This window comes from Akebia trifoliata, chromosome 9 (genome assembly GCF_017979445.1).
Source record: "Akebia trifoliata isolate Shusen 1 chromosome 9, ASM1797944v1, whole genome shotgun sequence".
Taxonomy (NCBI): domain Eukaryota; kingdom Viridiplantae; phylum Streptophyta; class Magnoliopsida; order Ranunculales; family Lardizabalaceae; genus Akebia; species Akebia trifoliata.
The window spans coordinates 25757185-25775547 of NC_141383.1; the positions used below are offsets into that span (position 1 = coordinate 25757185).

Genomic DNA, 18363 nt, shown 5'->3' on the forward strand with positions numbered 1-18363 from the left:
ACCCTAATCTGATCTCTATAAATAAAAGGCCAGATAAGAGATCGAAAGGGGATAGAAAAAAATAAGGATAAGATTAATCTTCCAACTCTCTTTCTTTTATTAGTTTATAGTTTTTAGGTTAGTTTCTATAGAAGCTTTCTAAATAGAAGGATTATTCTACCAAATTCAAGTCAAAATTAATAAAGATATATATTTTTCTCTTCCCTAATCTACTAGTCTTTTATTTCTATTTTCTTTTTATTGTCCTTGATATGATTTGTGGCTAGATTTCTATTAAAAAAGTCAACGAAGCCCAAATATGATCATCTTAGATAGTTATTTATTTCGATTATGTATGGATTTTTTTATTATGATGTCAATTTTTTAAGTAGTAATTATTAAATAAAATAACTAATCACATGATTTTGATAGTTTACACTTAGATAAGATCAAGTAAAATTATACTTAATTAGAGATTAAATATTTTATCTTTAATTTCGTATTATTAAATATTATCATAGAATTTTGGGATTAATATTTGGATTAATAGATTTCATCTTCTGATCTAATAACAATAACTTTGTTAATTGGATTGAGATAATAAGAAATAAATAACTTGATAAGGTTTATTGTTTTGGTGGATTCGACTAATCTAGTTTTTTCATTGTGAATCACATTCTTGTTTATTTTAGATTAGTTTTAATTTAATTTTTTTGAATACTTTGAACCTAATTAACTGTTTTAAGTCAAAAGAAATTGTTGGATCCGTGTTGTTTATGTGTATCAATCCTTTTTTTGTGAAGGTTTTATATATTTTGTTATGTTATTTTTATTGGTAATCTACACAACGAGCACCTTTTAATATTATTCAATTTTTTTTAGGTTTATGATTTGACTCGTGATAATCTGACGCTATTTTTTTCAGATGCCCTTGTATATTCCCATCATAGAACCAAAGATCCTTTTACTCAAGATACACAAGAAAAATACTTACAATTCTATAACTACCATGTCAAGGATCGTTAGGGGGCATCTGAAAAAAAGAATATCAAATTATCATTAGTCTTATGATTTCTCTCTGTCAAATAGTGTACGATCACCTTGTGATCAATGTTTTTCCATTTTCAATTACTATGGTTAGTGTATTTATTGACTCCATCAAGATAAGATTTTACATTAACGACATGACTTAAATTACTTTTTGATATCACGAATCATGTCTATACAATATGAAAAATAATTTTATCCTTTATCTTGATACCTCTTTGTATGATTGTTGAATCCAATACCACTAAAAAGATTACATCAATTCTTTTATTCAATTAAAGAAAGATTAGATTGTACCTTTTGCCACTGATTTCGAGGATTGAATCAAGAACAATAATGATAGACCTGTAGTAGAAATCTCCCCTTTGGTCAACCTTGATCATCACACATTTTCTTCTCTCTCTTTAGTAGGATGGGTGTCACTACAAGCAAAAGGTCTACATTCGATGCCAAGGTCCCTTGAATTTCCTTAGATTTAGCAAAACTTTTCAGAATTTGGCGTTGAATTTAACCATTTGTTTATGTAATAGTGTAGATGTAATTCTTTGCGTCCACCTCGTGCTCTCAGTCTAGATCAAGATCTCACACACAAATTGTATATATAAGACAAAAAACATTTTAAAGAGAGAATACAAGAGTTTTTACAAGATTCGACAAAGGTGTCTACATTCAAAGGTTAAGGAGATATTCCACTACAATTCGTAGTCCAATATTGCATGATTGCATTCACTATTTGGCTACCCATTTTCCATCTCCACTTTCCCCCAAAACTATCTTCTGTTATTATTTGTTTTCCTTTTACAATGACCTTTAATCCTTTAAATGGATTAAAAAAAAAAACCTTCCACTTAAAAATGAAACATAATCCTAATTAGATTTCAATTGTCATTATCGACAATAAATTTCGTGTATCTATCTTGAGATTCATGAAATAAGATCGTAATTGATTTTGATTAATTTTGATGAAAATGAGAATAAAAATCTCTATATTTTTCTCTCATTAACAATCAATTACAAAAGTAAAGCTAGGAGCAGAATAGTTTTCCTTTATCTCTTTGTTTTGGATTTTTCTTTTTTTTTATAAAAGATCAACAGATTCCTTCTCACGTGTCATTATCACAGTGTTGGACATCAAAGAAGTTAAAAAATAATCAGATCCGCCTAATATGGGAAAAAGAAAAATTCATTGATTTTTTTCATGACAAGTCCACTTCTGGAGCATTGAGTGAAGAAAAAGGGGTAAATTCGATGTCAAAGACTCTCAAATTTGCTTGAATTTAATCAAATTCAATGGACTTTGATGTCAATTTACTCCTTTTTCATGCAATTGGGGATTTGTTCTGATTTTTTTTTACCAAAGTTGGATGGATTTTTCGTATTGATTTTTTTCTGAAAGGTACGTGATAGAAAGATAATTGTTGGGATTACATTGAGGTAATTTTCTTGATGTTCTAAGCCTTTAAGTTTAGAAGACATTTTTTTACTCTTTGAAACATGGGGAGTCCTGACGAACCTCTTTATAGAGCTCAAGTGAAGTTGAAAGAACACAAGGTTACTCGTGGAATGTGTAGGATCATTGGATCAGGTTTTTCCTTTCCTTTTCGATTTACGGAATTAACAATTGAAAAGATACGTATATAGAATTGCTGGAAGGCTTTTGTGTAACCACTCATTTATAGATTTTTCTCATCTAAATCTTTTTAGAAGTTCGATGGAATTATAAACACTCAAGAGAAAGAAGTAACATCTAATGAGATTACAAGTCCAAGCCCAAACGACACCTAAAGGGGGCTTCTTATGTTAGGGGAGATTTACATGTTTTAGTAACCATCGATTTTATAAATAGAAATCTCTAGGATTATAAAACATATAAGAAAAAAGTGTTTGTTTTTGTTTTGTCCCGTTGACGTTAGTACAACGCTGAACCACATAAATCCTTGTGTGCACTTTTGTCTCTTTGCTATTTCGAATTTTGACAAAACAAATTAGACTTTTGAAAAATATAAATAAATAAAGTTTTCTTCGATGTTTAATTGGGTTAACTCATTTGGCTTCACCCAAATTTTAGGAACTTTGGACCTCTGTTCCCACTACACATGCATATTTTAGCATTGGACTAGTTTCCTAATCCTTCAAGAGCTCTTAGCAATTCTGATCCAAATTTTTTTTGGATTTTTTTTGTAATAATCCTGTAATGACCTCAAGATTGTACCTCACATCACACATCTGAAAATGCGTATGAACCACAGATGTTTTTCATCGAGATACAAGTCAAAAAGCATCTAAGAATCCTACACACTTACAGATCAAGATGTGCGATATTAGGTACCATCTTGAGATTACTCCAGCATTTTGTTTTGGTAGGTAAGCTGGATTTGAACCCACAACCTCAAGGTTTGCTTTTAATGTTGTAATATTTCAACCGACTGAAACATGGGTTTAAGCCCCAAAATGGGTAGTAAAGTAAAGTAAACAATAACTAATGGCGTCCAGTGATCAAATCCTAAAACAATAGCTCTTTTGAAATATAAAAGTATATGAACCGTGCTTCAATACTACATACATCAATGCTTTATTCACAGTGACGAGGGGTTGCAACAAGAAGAAGAGGAGATTTCTTGTGGACTGTTAGGCCAGAGCATTCAGCCATGTCAAAATCCTCTGTGCTTACTCCCTCTGGCAAAGTCCAGTTGAATTAGCTAATGCAATTTCAGTACTAGCAATTGCAAAGTGAATTCCAGGGCACCCTCTTCTTCCTGCCCCGAATGGAATGAACTCAAAATCGTGTCCAAAGTAATCTATAAAGGTACTCAAGAATCTCTTCGGTTGAAACTCCTCGGGTTGTTCCCATGTTACGGGGTCCATTCCAATAGCCCAAGCATTGATGAGAACTCTAGTTTTGGCAGGAATGTCCTCTCTTCGTAAAAATCCCGGGACTTGAAGCCTTTAATATGATTGCACTAAAAAAAAAAACAGTCAAATTCTTTTGAAAGCTTAAATTAGTGTAACACAACTTTACCTTCTATAATTCGGAAGTTGCACTCTTTTAAAAGTTTAAATCTTTCTTTATTTCCCGAGATTAATGTAATAAAAACAGATAGGGAGGTGCAATTGGTAGGAATTTTTAACAAGTTTATATTATTTTAAGGTAGGGTTGCAATTGATGTCTTGTGATTAGGGTTGGCAATGGATCGATTTGGTACCTGATCAGTACCACTCTAATACCGATCCGAAAAAAATTTAATCTTGTCCCCAATCCGATCCTTTCTAATCGGACTAATAAATCTGATCCATTTCATCCTTAATCTGAAACTAATCCAATTCGAATACATGTTGTATTTTCAAATTATCCATGTTCAAAAATTAAAAAAAATTAAAAAAAAAAAACCACTGTCAAACTACAAATATAAAGGGAAACCTAAAAGAATAAAATGTGTTATCTATATGATATTACGAATTATAAAAAAATATTCAGATTTTTTGGAGTGTATTGGGGTAACTCTGAATTTGATTCAAAATCTTATCAGATCTCATATTTCATTCCAAATCCAATTTGTCACTCTTTTTCGAATCAGATCGATTTAGAGATTGGGTATATTTCAAAACATTTCCAGCCCAGCCTGTGATCATCTAATTGAATCCACTTAGTTTTATTTACTTAGCGTGTAAAGTGATGCTGAAGTGACATTAAGATCGTACCTCATATCACACTTTCTTATTGTGAATCATAGATGTTTTCGCTCATATCTCAATGAAAAGCACCTATGCTTCCTAGACACTTCCACATCAGGAAAGTGCGATCCAAGGTACAATCTTAAGGTCACTTCAATATTATTCGAGCTGATATTTTCAAAATATAGAAGTCATTGTAGATCTAGAATGAGATGACTCTTATCTATTTTATTTGTTTTTGGAAAAAAAAAAAAAAACTATAAAATTTGATGATGTAACTCACGAGTCGAGTTTATGATTCAACTTGGCAAATTTCCGAGATTACTTGGACAAATTTCTGAGTTGCAACAATTTGGTTCAAACGAGTTTAAGCACCGAGTCATCTCGAAATTAAATTGAGTTAAATCAACTTATCTGAGTTTTAAAACAGAGCTTACCAGGATAACAGCTTTGATACTCTCTCTCTCAATTGGAATGGTGAGTGAGGTATCCTTCTCAGTTGCAAGTATAACGTCCACAAAGTCCTCCACACCTTCACAACCATTCTGACCCCTACTTCGAACATGTTCTTCAATTACCCCTTCAAGAAAACAATTGATTTCTCTAAAGCACTTCTCCACCCTTGCATTGAGACCATTGAAATTGGTCACCCAAGAAAGCCATGGTATGAAGCCTCCCACATTGAAAACACCAAGCAGACACTCCAACTCCTTCAACCTCCTCCCCATATCCTCCTCACAGTACTTCCTTCCCAACGCAACCCTACAAATTAAATCATTGGTGAAGGAAATCAATATTTCACTCAAATTCACCAAAATCGATTGACGTATCTTTTCGATCATTAATACCGTCTCTTCTTCTCTTACTGAACGAAATGATTGCACCCTTTTCGTACTAAGAAGCTGTAGTATACAAATCATGCGCATCTGTCTCCAATACTCACCATAAGGCGCAAAAGCAATGTCCTTATCGTATAAAAGTCGCTTGGCAAAGCTCACGCTTGGCCTACTCGAGAAGACAAGATCATGGGTTTTCATGATCTCACGAGCTGCATTAGCAGATGATACCACAAGAGTTGGGGATTGACAAAGGTAAATAATCATCAGAGGGCCATGTTTTCGAGAAAGCGATCTAAGATTCCGATGAGGAAGGGTTCCTAGTTGATGTAGGTTTCCTATGATAGGGAGCTTGAAAGGTGAAGGTGGTAGTTTTAGTTTTCTAGTACCAGCTCTACAGAATAATTTGAATGTAAGAAGTAAAACTAAGAAAAGAAAAAGTGAGACATAAAGAAGATCAAGTGAGGGTAGTTGTTGTTCTAACCCTTTAATTGACGGAGACATTTTTTTTTCCTCTTTGAAACATGGGGAGACCTGATGAGGAAATTCTTTATAAAGCTCAAGTGAGGTTGGAAGGATAGGAAGACATCATCTTTTGTGGTTATAATCTTTTGTTGGACCACCAAAACATTCATCATGGAATTGATTTTCAAGAAATATGAATTCCTTCAAAAATTGATTGTAGGAAAACAATTTTTATAAATTTAACAATGCTAGAGTGATTGCCCAAGACACTGCCGACACTGAGTTGACGTCATGGTTTTCATGGAAGTGCAGATGTTTTGACTCGTATTTCAATGAAAATCATCCATGGTTCTGTACACATCACCTTGCCAGCACAGTGTTTAACGTAATGTCATAGGAAGTCTTTTTAGCATTATTCATTTTTTTTTCAGGTCTATGATTTGATTCGTGATAATCTGATGCTCTGTTTTTCAGACACCTCTGTACATTCCCATCACAGAACCAGAGATCCTTTTGTTTGGGATACACAAGAAAAAGATTTATGATTTATCGTATCGTAAGGGGGCGTCTGAAAAAAAGAGGCTCAGATTATCATTAGTCTTATGATTTCTCTCTGTCAAATAGTGTACAATCACATCAATTTTTTTTTTCATTTTCAATTATTATGGTTTGTCGATTTATTGACTCCATCAGGATAAGATTTTACATTAACCACATGACTTAAATTACTTTCTGACATCACAAATCATGTCTATACAATGTGGAAAATAATTTAATCCATTATCTTGATACCCCTTTGTCTGATTGTTGAATTCAATGCCGCTCAAAAGATAACATCAATTCTTTTATTCAATTAAAGAAAAATTAGAGTGTACCTTTTGCCATTGATTTTGATGATTGAATCAAGAACAATAATAATAGACCTATAGAAGAAATCTCCCCTTTGGTCAGCCTTGATTTTGACACACTTACTTCTCTCTCCTTAGGAGGATGGGTGTCACTACATGCATAAAAGTCTACATTCCATGCAAAGGTCCATTGAATTCCCTTGGATTTAGCCAAAAATTTCAAAACTTAGCATTGAATTTACCCATTTGTTCATGTAATAGTGTAGATGCAATTTTTTGTGTCCACCTCATGCTTCTAGACTTGATAAAGATTCACACACAAACTGTATATATAATACAAAAAACATTTTAAAGAAAGAATACAATAGTTTTTATATGGTTCGGCAACAATGTCTACATTCAAGGATTCAAGGAGACATTCCATTATAATTTGTATTCCACTATTGCATGATTGCATTCAACTATTGGACTACCCATTTTCCATCTCCCTTTTCCCTAGATCTATCTTCTATTATCATTTTTTCCCCTTCTACAATGACTTTTAATCCTTTAAATACATTAAAAAAAAAAAAAAAAAAAACAGTCCACTTAAAAATGAAACATAATTTTAATTAGATTACATTTGTAATTGTTGACAATAAATTTCATAGATCTACCTCTTCGTAAAATAAGATCATAAGTGATTTTGATGAAAATGAGAGTACAAATCTCGATATTTTCCTCTGATTAACAGTTAAGTATAAAAGCAAATATGGTGACAAGTGAGTGACTTTCTCCTCTCTGAGCTTCGCGAGTGATCGGCTGAGAAGGCGACTTTTGACGTGTAGAAGCTTGCTTTTGATGCTTGAACTTCTGTAGATTTTCTTCTCTTCGAGCTGTGTGCTTTATCGACTAAAAATGATTTCTTAGCTTTCTTAGCTTTCAAAGAATGACTTTAGGCTAGATCTTCTTTTTAATAAGAGTTCAGGTCTCTTGAAGAATTTTATTTTGTCTCTGAAGGAGGGTTTGAGAGCTTCTTCTTCCCTAAAGAGAGAACTTCTGTTTTCTGAAAGAAAGTGATCACCATCATCCAAATGAAGGAGGCTTTGGTATTTGTATTTATAGACTTAGGGTAAAAGGATATTTTAAAAGATAACCTCAACTTAATCGGATTTTATATAACCAGTTTAAATGGTATTTGATTATTGATCCAACCCATTTTAGTGCGTTTTGGACTTAACCATGAGCTAACCCACTTGTTTGGTGTATGGGCCCAATATTCAATGCAGATCACTTGAATTTGTTTGATCATGAGTTTTATCTACGAAAACCTAAAATCAAACTCTATGAGACCTGTCCCAATCAATGGGCCCTAATTTAGATGTGTGGGCCTATTTTAGAATTAAAAACTTTTCGTTAGTTTGGAAGGCGACAGGGCCATTTATATTTTGATACCTACAGTCATATCCATCCTTATTGAAATATAGTCAAAAGGAATAAAAAGCTTGTCATATTAAGATCATTTCCTGATTTTATAGAATTTCATTCAAGTAATGTCATATGTATATCTCGGAATACATGTTGATTGGTGTAACATGAACGATCCCGATGAGAGTACATCGTATCCCTCCACCGTTAGGGTTCTTTTAGTGATGTTCTAGATTGATAATCAATAATCAACAATCGATGAAGATCTCTAAAAAAAAATTGATCCTTACATAAAAGGAAACCATCCCCTTTTATAAATGAGGGCATAGAATTAGGGGTGTCAACGGATAGATATCCGATCGGATAGTGATATATCCGAATCCGAATTCGAAATTTTTTAGTGATATCCGAATTCGAATCCGAATCCGATCGGATATCAGTAACTAATATTCGAATTCGTATCCGAAAAAATTATCGGATATCCGATATTATCCGATTTGAAAACTATCCAAAATTTATCCGAAAATTTATCGAAGGTGAGCCGACGCCGTCGCGGATGGCGAAGGTCTGAAGAGGAGACAGAAAACAGAGCAAAAAACAAACCCAATGTGAGCCGACGTCGATGCCGATGCTGATGTCGATGGTGAGGCCGTGACAGCGAGGGGTTGAACTGTTGAAGTCATGAGGACGAGATGAGGCGATGAGGGGCTGAGCCGTTGCCTAGGATCGTGACTGTGAATCTATGAGGGGTTGAGGTCGCGAGGCGACGCCGCGATGAAGAGGAAGAGCTGAGCTGAGCCGCAGCCTGAGATCGTTGAAGACGACGACGGATCATTGAAGACGACGACAGAACCGTTGATCTGTGCTTCACCGCGAGCTATCCGAGTGTTCTTCGACAGAACTTGAAGTTCAGCTTCTCTAACAACTTCTAACCCTAACGAATGAGAAGTTTATTCGATTTTAAAATTAAAATAAAAAGGTATTTATTTTATTGCTTTCGGATCGGATATTATCGAATCGAATTTATCGATATCCGAATCCGTATCCGAAACCTTATCGGATATTCAAAACTATCCGAATCCGAATCTGATATCCGAAAATTTCGGATAATATCCGAATTTTCGAATTCGAATTCGGATTTCGGCTATCCATTGACACCCCTACATAGAATATTCCTCTATTAGAAAGTGATTACAAAAGCGTTCAGAATCTGTAAGATTGTAAAAAAAAAAGAAAATTCAAAAAAATATGAATTCTTTGAGAAAATAAATTTTATAGGAAAATGGACTTCACCATTTGATTGGCACTAGGGAAATGTTAAAAAGAGATTAATTTTTTAATTTTAGGAGTGGGGATAATGATGAGAGAATAACAGGTGAAAAATCATTTAGATGTGGAAAATCAAATATGGGTAGAAAACTGCTTTGATTCAAACTATATACATTAGAAATTTGCATTTTAGGGAAACTTATTTTCCCCAAATTTTTCATCCAAAAAGACAAAAATTGGTGTTATATGCATTTTAGAAAACCTTACGTCACTGCCTAATCACCATGCCATTTGTGTCCCACCTTATATAGATTTTAAGAGGTCATTCAAGGTTTCAAGTTTTAGTAAGATGGTGACATGTATGGTGAGAAATAAAAGTTAGGAGCAGAATAGTTTTCCTTTATTTGTTTGTCCTGGATTTTTTTAATAAAAGATCAACAGGTTCTTTCTTAGGTGTCATTATCACAGTGTTGGATCTCAAACAAGTTACTTAAAAAATAATCAGATTCCCCCGGGAAAAAAAAAATTCATTGATTTCTTTTCTTGACAAATCCACTTCCAGGAGCACTAAGCGAAAAAAAGGGGTAAATTCAATGCCCAAAGACCCTCAAATTTGCTTGGATTTAGTCAAATTCAATAGGCCTTGATGTCAAATATACGCCTTTTTCATGCAATTGAGGATTTACTCTGTTTTTTTTTTTACCAAAGTTGGATGGATTTTTGGCATTGATTTTTTGCCAAAAGGTACGCACGCGATAGAAAGATAATTTTTGGGATTACATTGGGGTAATTTTCTTGCTGTCCTTCATTCTTTCTTTTTTCGATTTACGAAAAGATTTTGATGATCAAATTAGTTAAGAATGTATACAAAGGAATAATTTAACTTAAGTACATAGAATTGGTTGAAGGCTTTTGCTTAACACCTCATTTATAGATTTTTCTCATCTAAATCTGTCTAGAAGTTCGATAGAATTATAAATGCTTGAGAGAAAGAATACATCTAATGGGATTACAAGTCTGAGCCCTAACGAGATTTAATATTGTACCTTTTCTTTTTTCTTATTTATTTATTTATTTATTTTATTATTTAAAAACATGCAACCATCCTAGTAACAAAGTTCGAATTATAAACATTATAGTTCAATTTGGTTAATTCGGATAAGTTCGAGAAAATTTTGAAAAAAATTAAGGAAAATTTGGGAGAGGTTGAAAAAGATTTAAGGTGATGGGGATTTTAAATAGAAAAATAATTCACACTTGATAAAATTTGGGAAGAAGAAATAGGAGGAAGAAGAACAGAACTTGCCACCATTGCCGGATCACCATTTATTGGAATCGTGGCACAAGGAGAGATCAAGTGTAAATGGGTTTTCTGTTTTCAATTTTCAGCGTGAATCTTGAAAGGTGAACAGTAAAAAGAAAAATAAATAGGTTTTTTTAAAGAACTTCTATTTTCAGCGTGGCAACTCAACCTTGTTGTTAAACTATTAAACATATAAAAAGCTGTAATTTTTTTTTATAGTGTTTTAAAGAAATATTAATAAACTCAAAAAATTGATTTCTTTTAACATCAATCTGATTCATGTATTTTATTAGGTTCTTAGATAATAAATTACATATATTTTTTAGAATTTTTAACTGATGTAAAATTATTAATATTCATATAAATTTACTTTTTGAAATTAAAAATAATAATAATAATAGAAGATTTTCATATTTGTTTTCTCTAAATATTTTGATTTATTGATGTTCTTCAAGGATTTTATAAGTAATATTTGAAAAAATATTAAATTTGTCATACATTAATTTTTGAGATGGAAGTATTCTGAAAAGGTGAAGGAGATCCAATCCTTATTTTGAATTTTTTTTGGAAAGAAACCAATAGACAGCAAAAAAATTTATCGTGTGCTGGTGAGACGGTGATATGTACGATGAGAAATAAAAGTTAGGAGGATAATATGTTTTCCTTTGCCTTTTTGTTTTTGTTTTTACAAAAGATAAACTGTTCCATCTCACATGTCCTAATCACACAGCGATGGACCACAAAGAAGTTACTTCCAAAATAATCATATTCGCCTAATTCGGGAAAAAAAAAACTTTCATTGATTTTTTCTTCTTGACAAATCCACCTCTGAGGGATTTTCTCTGATTTTTTTACAAAAGTTGGATGATATTTTGCTACTATCCTTCATCCTTTCCTTTTCGATTTACGGTATTAACAATCGAAAAGATACGTATATAGAATTGCTGAAGGCTTTTGTGTAACCATTCATTTATAGATTTTTCTCATCTAAATATTTTTAGAAGTTCGACAGAATTATATGCACTGAGGAGAAAGAAGTAACATCTAATGAGATTACAAGTCCAATTCCAAACGACATCTAATGAGATTACGTATTTTAGTAACCATCGGTTTTATAAAGAGATATCTCTAGGATTATAGAACATATAAGAAAATAGTGATTGTTCTTGTTTTGTCCCGTGAGCATAGGTACAATGCTTCACCACATAAATCCTTGTGTGCAATTTTGTCTCTTTGCTGTTTTGAATTTTGACAAAAAAAAAAAGAAAAATTAGACTTTTGAAATAAATAAATAAATAAAGTTTTCTTCGAGGTTAATGGGGTTATAACTCATTTGGCCACACCCAAATTTTAGAAGCTTCGGACCTTTATTTCCACTACGGCAGCGTATTTTAGTGGTGGAATTAGTTTCCAAATCCTTTAAGAACTCTTAGCAAGTCTGATCCACCTTTTTTATTTTATTTTTAATAATCCTGAATGACTTCAAGATTGTACCTCACATCGCACATCCTTATCTGAAAATGTGGAGGAACCACAGATGTTTTCATAGAGATACAAGTCAAAAAGCATCTATGATTCCTACACACTTGCATGTCAAGTTGTGTGATATGTGGTACCATCATGAAGTAACTCCAGCACGACTCTCTTTTGTTTTGGTGGGTAAGCTTAATTTGAACCCACAACCCCAAGGTTAACTTTAATATTGCAATAGTGCCATATTTCAACTGACTGAGATATGGGGTTAAGCCCAAAAATGGGTGGTAAGTAAAGTAAATAATAACGAATGGTGTCCAATGATCAAATCCCAAAGAATAGCTCTTTTGAAATATAAAAGTATATAAACCATGCTTCAATACTACATACATCTAATAAACCAAACTCCATTACTTATTGAACATTAAAATTATGTTCCAATACTATAAACAGTGGTGTGGACTGTTAGACCTGAGCATTCAGCCATGTCAAAATCCTCCGCACTTACTCCCTCAGGCAAACTCCAGTTAAATTGGTATAGAAGATTAGCTAATGCAATTTCAGTATTAGCAATTGCAAAGGGAATTCCAGGGCACCCTCTTCTTCCCGCCCCAAATGGAATCAACTCGAAATCGTGTCCTAAGTAATCTATAGAGGTATTCAAGAACCTCTTCGGTTGAAACTCCTCGGGTTGTTCCCATGTTACGGCATCCATTCCAATAGCCCAAGCATTGATGAAAACTCTAGTTTTGGCAGCAATGTCAAACTCTTGTAGTTTTACGTTTTGGATTGATTCTCGCGGAACTAGTAAAGGAACCGGAGGATGTAATCTTAGAGTCTCCTTGATCACCAATTGTAAGTAGTGCATCTTGGCCAGATCGTCCTCGGCGATGTATGGCTTTGTACCAATTATCTCCCTTATCTCCTCTTGTACTTCTTTCATAATCTTTGGGTGTCTCATAAGTTCTGCCATCGCCCATTCGAGGATTGTATGTGATGTATCAGTTCCAGCAGCAAACATATCCTACAAAAGTAGATAAAAATAAGAAAGTTTAAAATTTAACTACACATTCATTGATAGATACTCTGAAACATTAGGGTTTGCATGATTGTGCCAAAAAAGGGCAGAACAAATAGTTTTCCCTGAAAATTGTAATACATTACGCATTAGCATCTGTATCATTATGTGAGAAAAGGGTTGGGAAAATGATTTGGCATACATTTTAGGAAGGAAAATTAATTTTTCCAGAGAACAATATTTTCTCTTTAAGGCGGGGAAAATATATATTATCTGATCCGATCCTATGCACAAATGATATTCATGTGGAGTTACCACACCACAAGTCTAACATCTCGGTCTCTCTCGACATTTTCCTATATATGTGCAATCAAACACCTATGCATAATTTCCTTGAAAATCCATTTTTTCAAGAAAAATTTCATTGAAAAATTAAATTTTTTCATGTCAGTCATAACATCTCTCAACATGTATAGTGCCCTATTTGATTTGTAGAATTTGTACTCTTGAGAATTCGACTTTGAGAAGTAGTCTATGGACTCTTACTCCTAAAAGTTGATGATAGAAGAGTAACCAACTCCAACTCCAACGAAAACAAAAACAAAATGATCGCAACTCCTACAAAAAAAAAAAAAAAAAAAATAGACATTACCTTCTTTTAAATAAACATTAATTTTAAATTTGAATTAAGTGCATTTTTCAAGGGTTTCGTGTGACAAATTATGGGAATTTAGACATTGGTTTATGTTTGATCTTTAAACATTGGTTTTGGAAAAATTGGTGTCTAAAAATCACCCTTTACATGCACATTTTCATCTGAAGAATAGACATCACCCCTATCTACAATACTTTTTCTTATAAACATAATTTAAAAATGATGTCCAAAGTCTTTTTTCTAGGATGTATCAATAGTGCTACTTGATCCCTTATCTCTTTTTTTTTTTTTTATATATCCCATCACATGGGTATCCCTTCTCTACACTAAAAATCCCCCTTGAACCCCTTAATATGATTGCGCTAAAAAAAACAATTCCAGTTTCAATTCTTTTGAAAGCTTAAATTAGAGTAACACGACTTTACCTTCTTTAATTTGAAAGCTGCACCATTTTTAAAGTTTAAATCTTCCTTTTTGTTTCTTGAGACTGGTGCAATAAAAATAGACGGAGAGGTGCAACTAATAGGAATTTTTAAAAAGTTAAAAATAAATTATATTATATTAAGGTGGGGTGCAACTGATGTCTTGTGATCATCAAGTAGTCTATCCCTGTACAAAACCTAATTGAGTCAACTTAGGCTATGTTTGGTAACACTGCCGAAGTCTGAAGTCTAGAAATATCTGAAGTCTAAAAATTGAAGAGTCCTCCCCATAGTTGTTTCAAAACTTCTGAATTTCGATTATGAAGTCTGAAATCTGAAGCAAAACATATAGAAATAAAACTTTTGAAGTCTGAATTTAAAAGGTGGACCACCTCCATTCGAACTTCAGAAGAGTTACCAAACACACACTTCGTTTTATTTACTCCGCAGATATTTTCAAAATATTGAAGTCATCTTAGATCTTGAATGAGTCTATGTGATGGACAAGTCACATTCAATATCTCGCCGCATTGCCTCCTAGAGTAGCCGCATTGCCTCCTAGAGTAATGGGATGACTATTTTAGTCTATTTTATTTGTTTTTGGAAAAAACTATAAAATTTCATCACATAACTCATGAGTCGGGCATATGATTCAACTTGGTGCATTTCCGAGATGACTTGGACAAATTTCTGACTTGAAAAAGTTTGGTTAAATGTCAGACAAGTTTGAGCACCGAGTCATCTCGAAAATCAATTGAGTTAAATCAACTTATCCGAGTTTTGGGTAGACTCAACGAGTTTTAAAACATAGCTTACCAGGATAACAGCTTTGATACTCCCTCTCTCAATGGGAATACCAATTGAGCTATCCTTCTCAAATGCAAGCATAACGTCCACAAAGTCTTCCACACCTTCACAACCATTCTGTCGACCACCACCACCGCCATTTGTCTTCCTAGTTTGAACATGTTCTTCAATAACTCCTTCCAGAAAACAATCCAATTCTCTAAAGTTCTTCTCCACCCTTGCATTCAGACCATTAAAATAGTTCACCCAAGCAAGCCAAGGTATGAAGTCTCCCACATTGAAAACACCAAGCAAATACACAAACTCCTTAAACCTCCTCCCAATATCCTCCTCACAGTACTTCCTTCCCAATGCAACCCTACAAATTATATCATGGGTGAAGGAAATCAATATTTCACTCAAATTCACCAAAGTCGATTGACGTATCTTTTCGATCATTAATACCGTCTCTTCTTCTCTTACCGAACGAAATGATTGCACCCTTTTGGTACTAAGAAGCTGTAGTATACAAATCATGCGCATCTGTCTCCAGTACTCACCATAAGGCGCGAAAGCGATGTCCTTATCGTATAAAAGTCGCTTGGCAAAGCTCGCACTTGGCCTACTCGAGAAGACAAGATCATGTGTTTTCATGATCTCACGAGCTGCATTAGCAGATGATACCACAAGAGTTGGGGATTGACAAAGGTGAATGATCATGAGAGGGCCATGTTTTTGAGAAAGCGATCTAAGATTACGATGAGGAAGGGTTCCTAGTTGATGAAGGTTCCCTATGATAGGTAGTTTGGAAGGTGAAGGCGGTAGTTTTAGTTTTCTAGTACCAGCTCTACAGAATAATTTGAATATAAGCAGGAAACCAAGAAAAGAAAGAGAGAGAGAAAGAAGATCAAGTGAGTGTAGTTGTTGTTCTAAGCCTTTAAGTTTGGAAGACATTTTTTTTCCTCTTTGAAACATGGGGAGTCCTGAGGAACCTCTTTATAGAGCTCAAGTGTGGTTCAAAGGATGGGGAGACATCATCATTTGTGATGATTTGAAAATTCTAACTTTCACCATATATCAATCTCCATAACCAAAGAACACAAGGTTACTCGTGGAATGTGGAGGATCGTTGGATCAGGTTTGTCCAAGAGATATCCTTGTTGACGGTGGGCCCAAGGCTAATTAATGTCGTTTTGCAATATTTCCTTGCTTGTTACGTGGTGACCTTTGCTTTTGATTCCACCTCACAACATAAGTTAAAAATGAGAGAAATGACACGACAAAGAGTGACATATGGGGGTGTGAAGACTTTGATTTTTTATAGAGGTCGGCACCGTTGATACCGATTCGAAGTGGGACACATATTTGTAAGGTTACATTGTATATGGTTATAAATATTTTAACGTTTATAATAAGTAAATTATTTTTTCAAATATTACGAAAAACTAATTAAGTTACGGGATAGTTTAGCGTTTTAGACTTTTAATAACTCTCTGGACTGTCCAGCGTTTGAAATGTAATTATAAAATCACCTACAAATTTATAAGGGCAATCCGCACCATTGCCAAATTGTTGTCTTATATGAGTTAAAAGTTTTGGAATGAACTGATTTTTAATGAGAATGATGTTTATGATGAGGAGATCAACCTTACTAAAAATCAGTCTATTCCGAAACTTCTAACCCCATCAAAATTGGTTTACAAATATATGAACGATTTATGATTCTTGTAATAATGTTTCCCGAGAAAAAAATATATGGTTCTAACACATGCCATGTCAAGAAAGTATGGAAGAAAGAAGGGGGGGGGGGGGGGAGTAAGAAAATCGCTGACTCTTTTAGTTTTAGGATTGGGGATAATGATGAGAGAATAACATCATGGGGTAGAATTATCGATCTGGCTCATTGAAAACCGTAATGTAGTTAAGGACTGGTAATTTTTTGTAAAAAATGGTTGAACCGATGAAATTTATTAAAATTTGTTTGTAAAATTGAATGTAAACTCCTCAACTTATTACAACTCAAACAACAATTTTTTTTCTTTTTAAGTAAATCTACCTTTACTAACTTAGTAAGATTTGAAATCTTACTAAGAATCATTGAGCTCACCTTGTGGCACCCAAAAACATAATCCAATGCCAAAAGGATGTAGAGGACAAGATTCTATGAATTTTTAATATAAAAAAATAAAAATAAAATCCCTTATTTTCATTGTTAGAATTTTAATTTTAAGTTTGGGAGTTTGGTAGCAATCCATTTTCAAAACCTTGGAACATCCCCCCCACCCAAAAAAAAAAAAAAAAAAAAATTAATTTGTTTTTCTTCTTGGATATGAATTTTTCCATGAAAGTCTAGAGGGTTGTAGTGTTTGGATTGCCAATTTGGTAATCCATTTGAGCCCAACAACCCATAGTAAGATTTGAAATCTTACTCAGTTGGTAAGGAAAGTTTTTCTTTTTTTACGGCATAAGTTGAGAGATGTGGATTTGTAATGATTCCTTTTTAAATGATTTTTTATTTTATTTTAAAGAAATGTTGTTATTAAATTATTAAACATATAAGAAGCTGTAAATATTTTTTTTTTTTGTTTGTAATGTTTTAAAGCAATCTTAAAATAAACTCAAAATTTTGATTTCTTTTAACGTCAATCTGAATCATGTATTTTATTAGGTTCTTAGATAATAATATATATATATATATATATATATATATATATATATATATATATATATATATATATATATATATATATATATTAGAATTTTTAACTAACGTAAAATTATGTATATCTGTATAAATTTACTTATTGAAATTTGAAAAATATAAAAAAGAAAAAATAGAAGATTTTCATATTTGTTTTATCTAAATATTTTGATTTATTAATGTTCTTCAAGGATTTTATAAATAATATTTGAAAAAATATTAAATTTTTCGTACATTAATTTTTGAGTTGGAAGTACTCTCAGAAGGTGAAGGAGATCCAATCCTTATCTTTAGCCTTTGCAACATGTGAGTTTGAGTTTTTTTTGGAATAAATAAATAAAGTTTTCTTTGAGGTTAATTGGGTGTGGCGGTTAGCTCATTTGGCCACACCCAATTAAGAGCTCTTAGCAATTCTGATCCAACTTTCTTTTTTCTTTTTTTTGTCTAATAATCCTGAAATGACCTCAAGATTGTACCTTATG

General features: G+C 33.0%; 1 protein-coding gene and 2 pseudogenes across 1 annotated transcript; 1 reads left to right on the forward strand and 2 right to left on the reverse strand.

Annotated features, from left to right (window-relative positions):
- The window catches only part of LOC147395025 (cytochrome P450 71AP13 pseudogene), a 46826-nt pseudogene that overhangs the window by 17000 nt on the left and 11463 nt on the right, over window positions 1-18363 (forward strand).
- Window positions 3523-6038, reverse strand: LOC147395028 (cytochrome P450 736A117 pseudogene; annotated as a pseudogene).
- LOC147395029 (cytochrome P450 736A117-like) lies at window positions 12645-16254 on the reverse strand. Its single transcript, XM_086453362.1, has 2 exons — window positions 15211-16254; window positions 12645-13323 (listed from the first exon to the last, which is right to left on the reverse strand). Exons 1-2 carry the CDS (start codon window positions 16153-16155, stop codon window positions 12730-12732), a joined length of 1539 nt encoding a protein of 512 aa, XP_086309488.1. The 5' UTR covers window positions 16156-16254; the 3' UTR covers window positions 12645-12729.

Excerpts from the sequence above, each read along its gene's own strand:
- LOC147395029 (XM_086453362.1), bottom strand. The coding sequence starts at position 16,155 with ATGTTTCAAAGAGGAAAAAAAATGTCTTCCAAACTTAAAGGCTTAGAA. Across the intron at positions 13,324-15,210 it reads GTATCAAAGCTGTTATCCTG|GATATGTTTGCTGCTGGAAC; the intron begins GTAAGCTATGTT and ends CTACTTTTGTAG.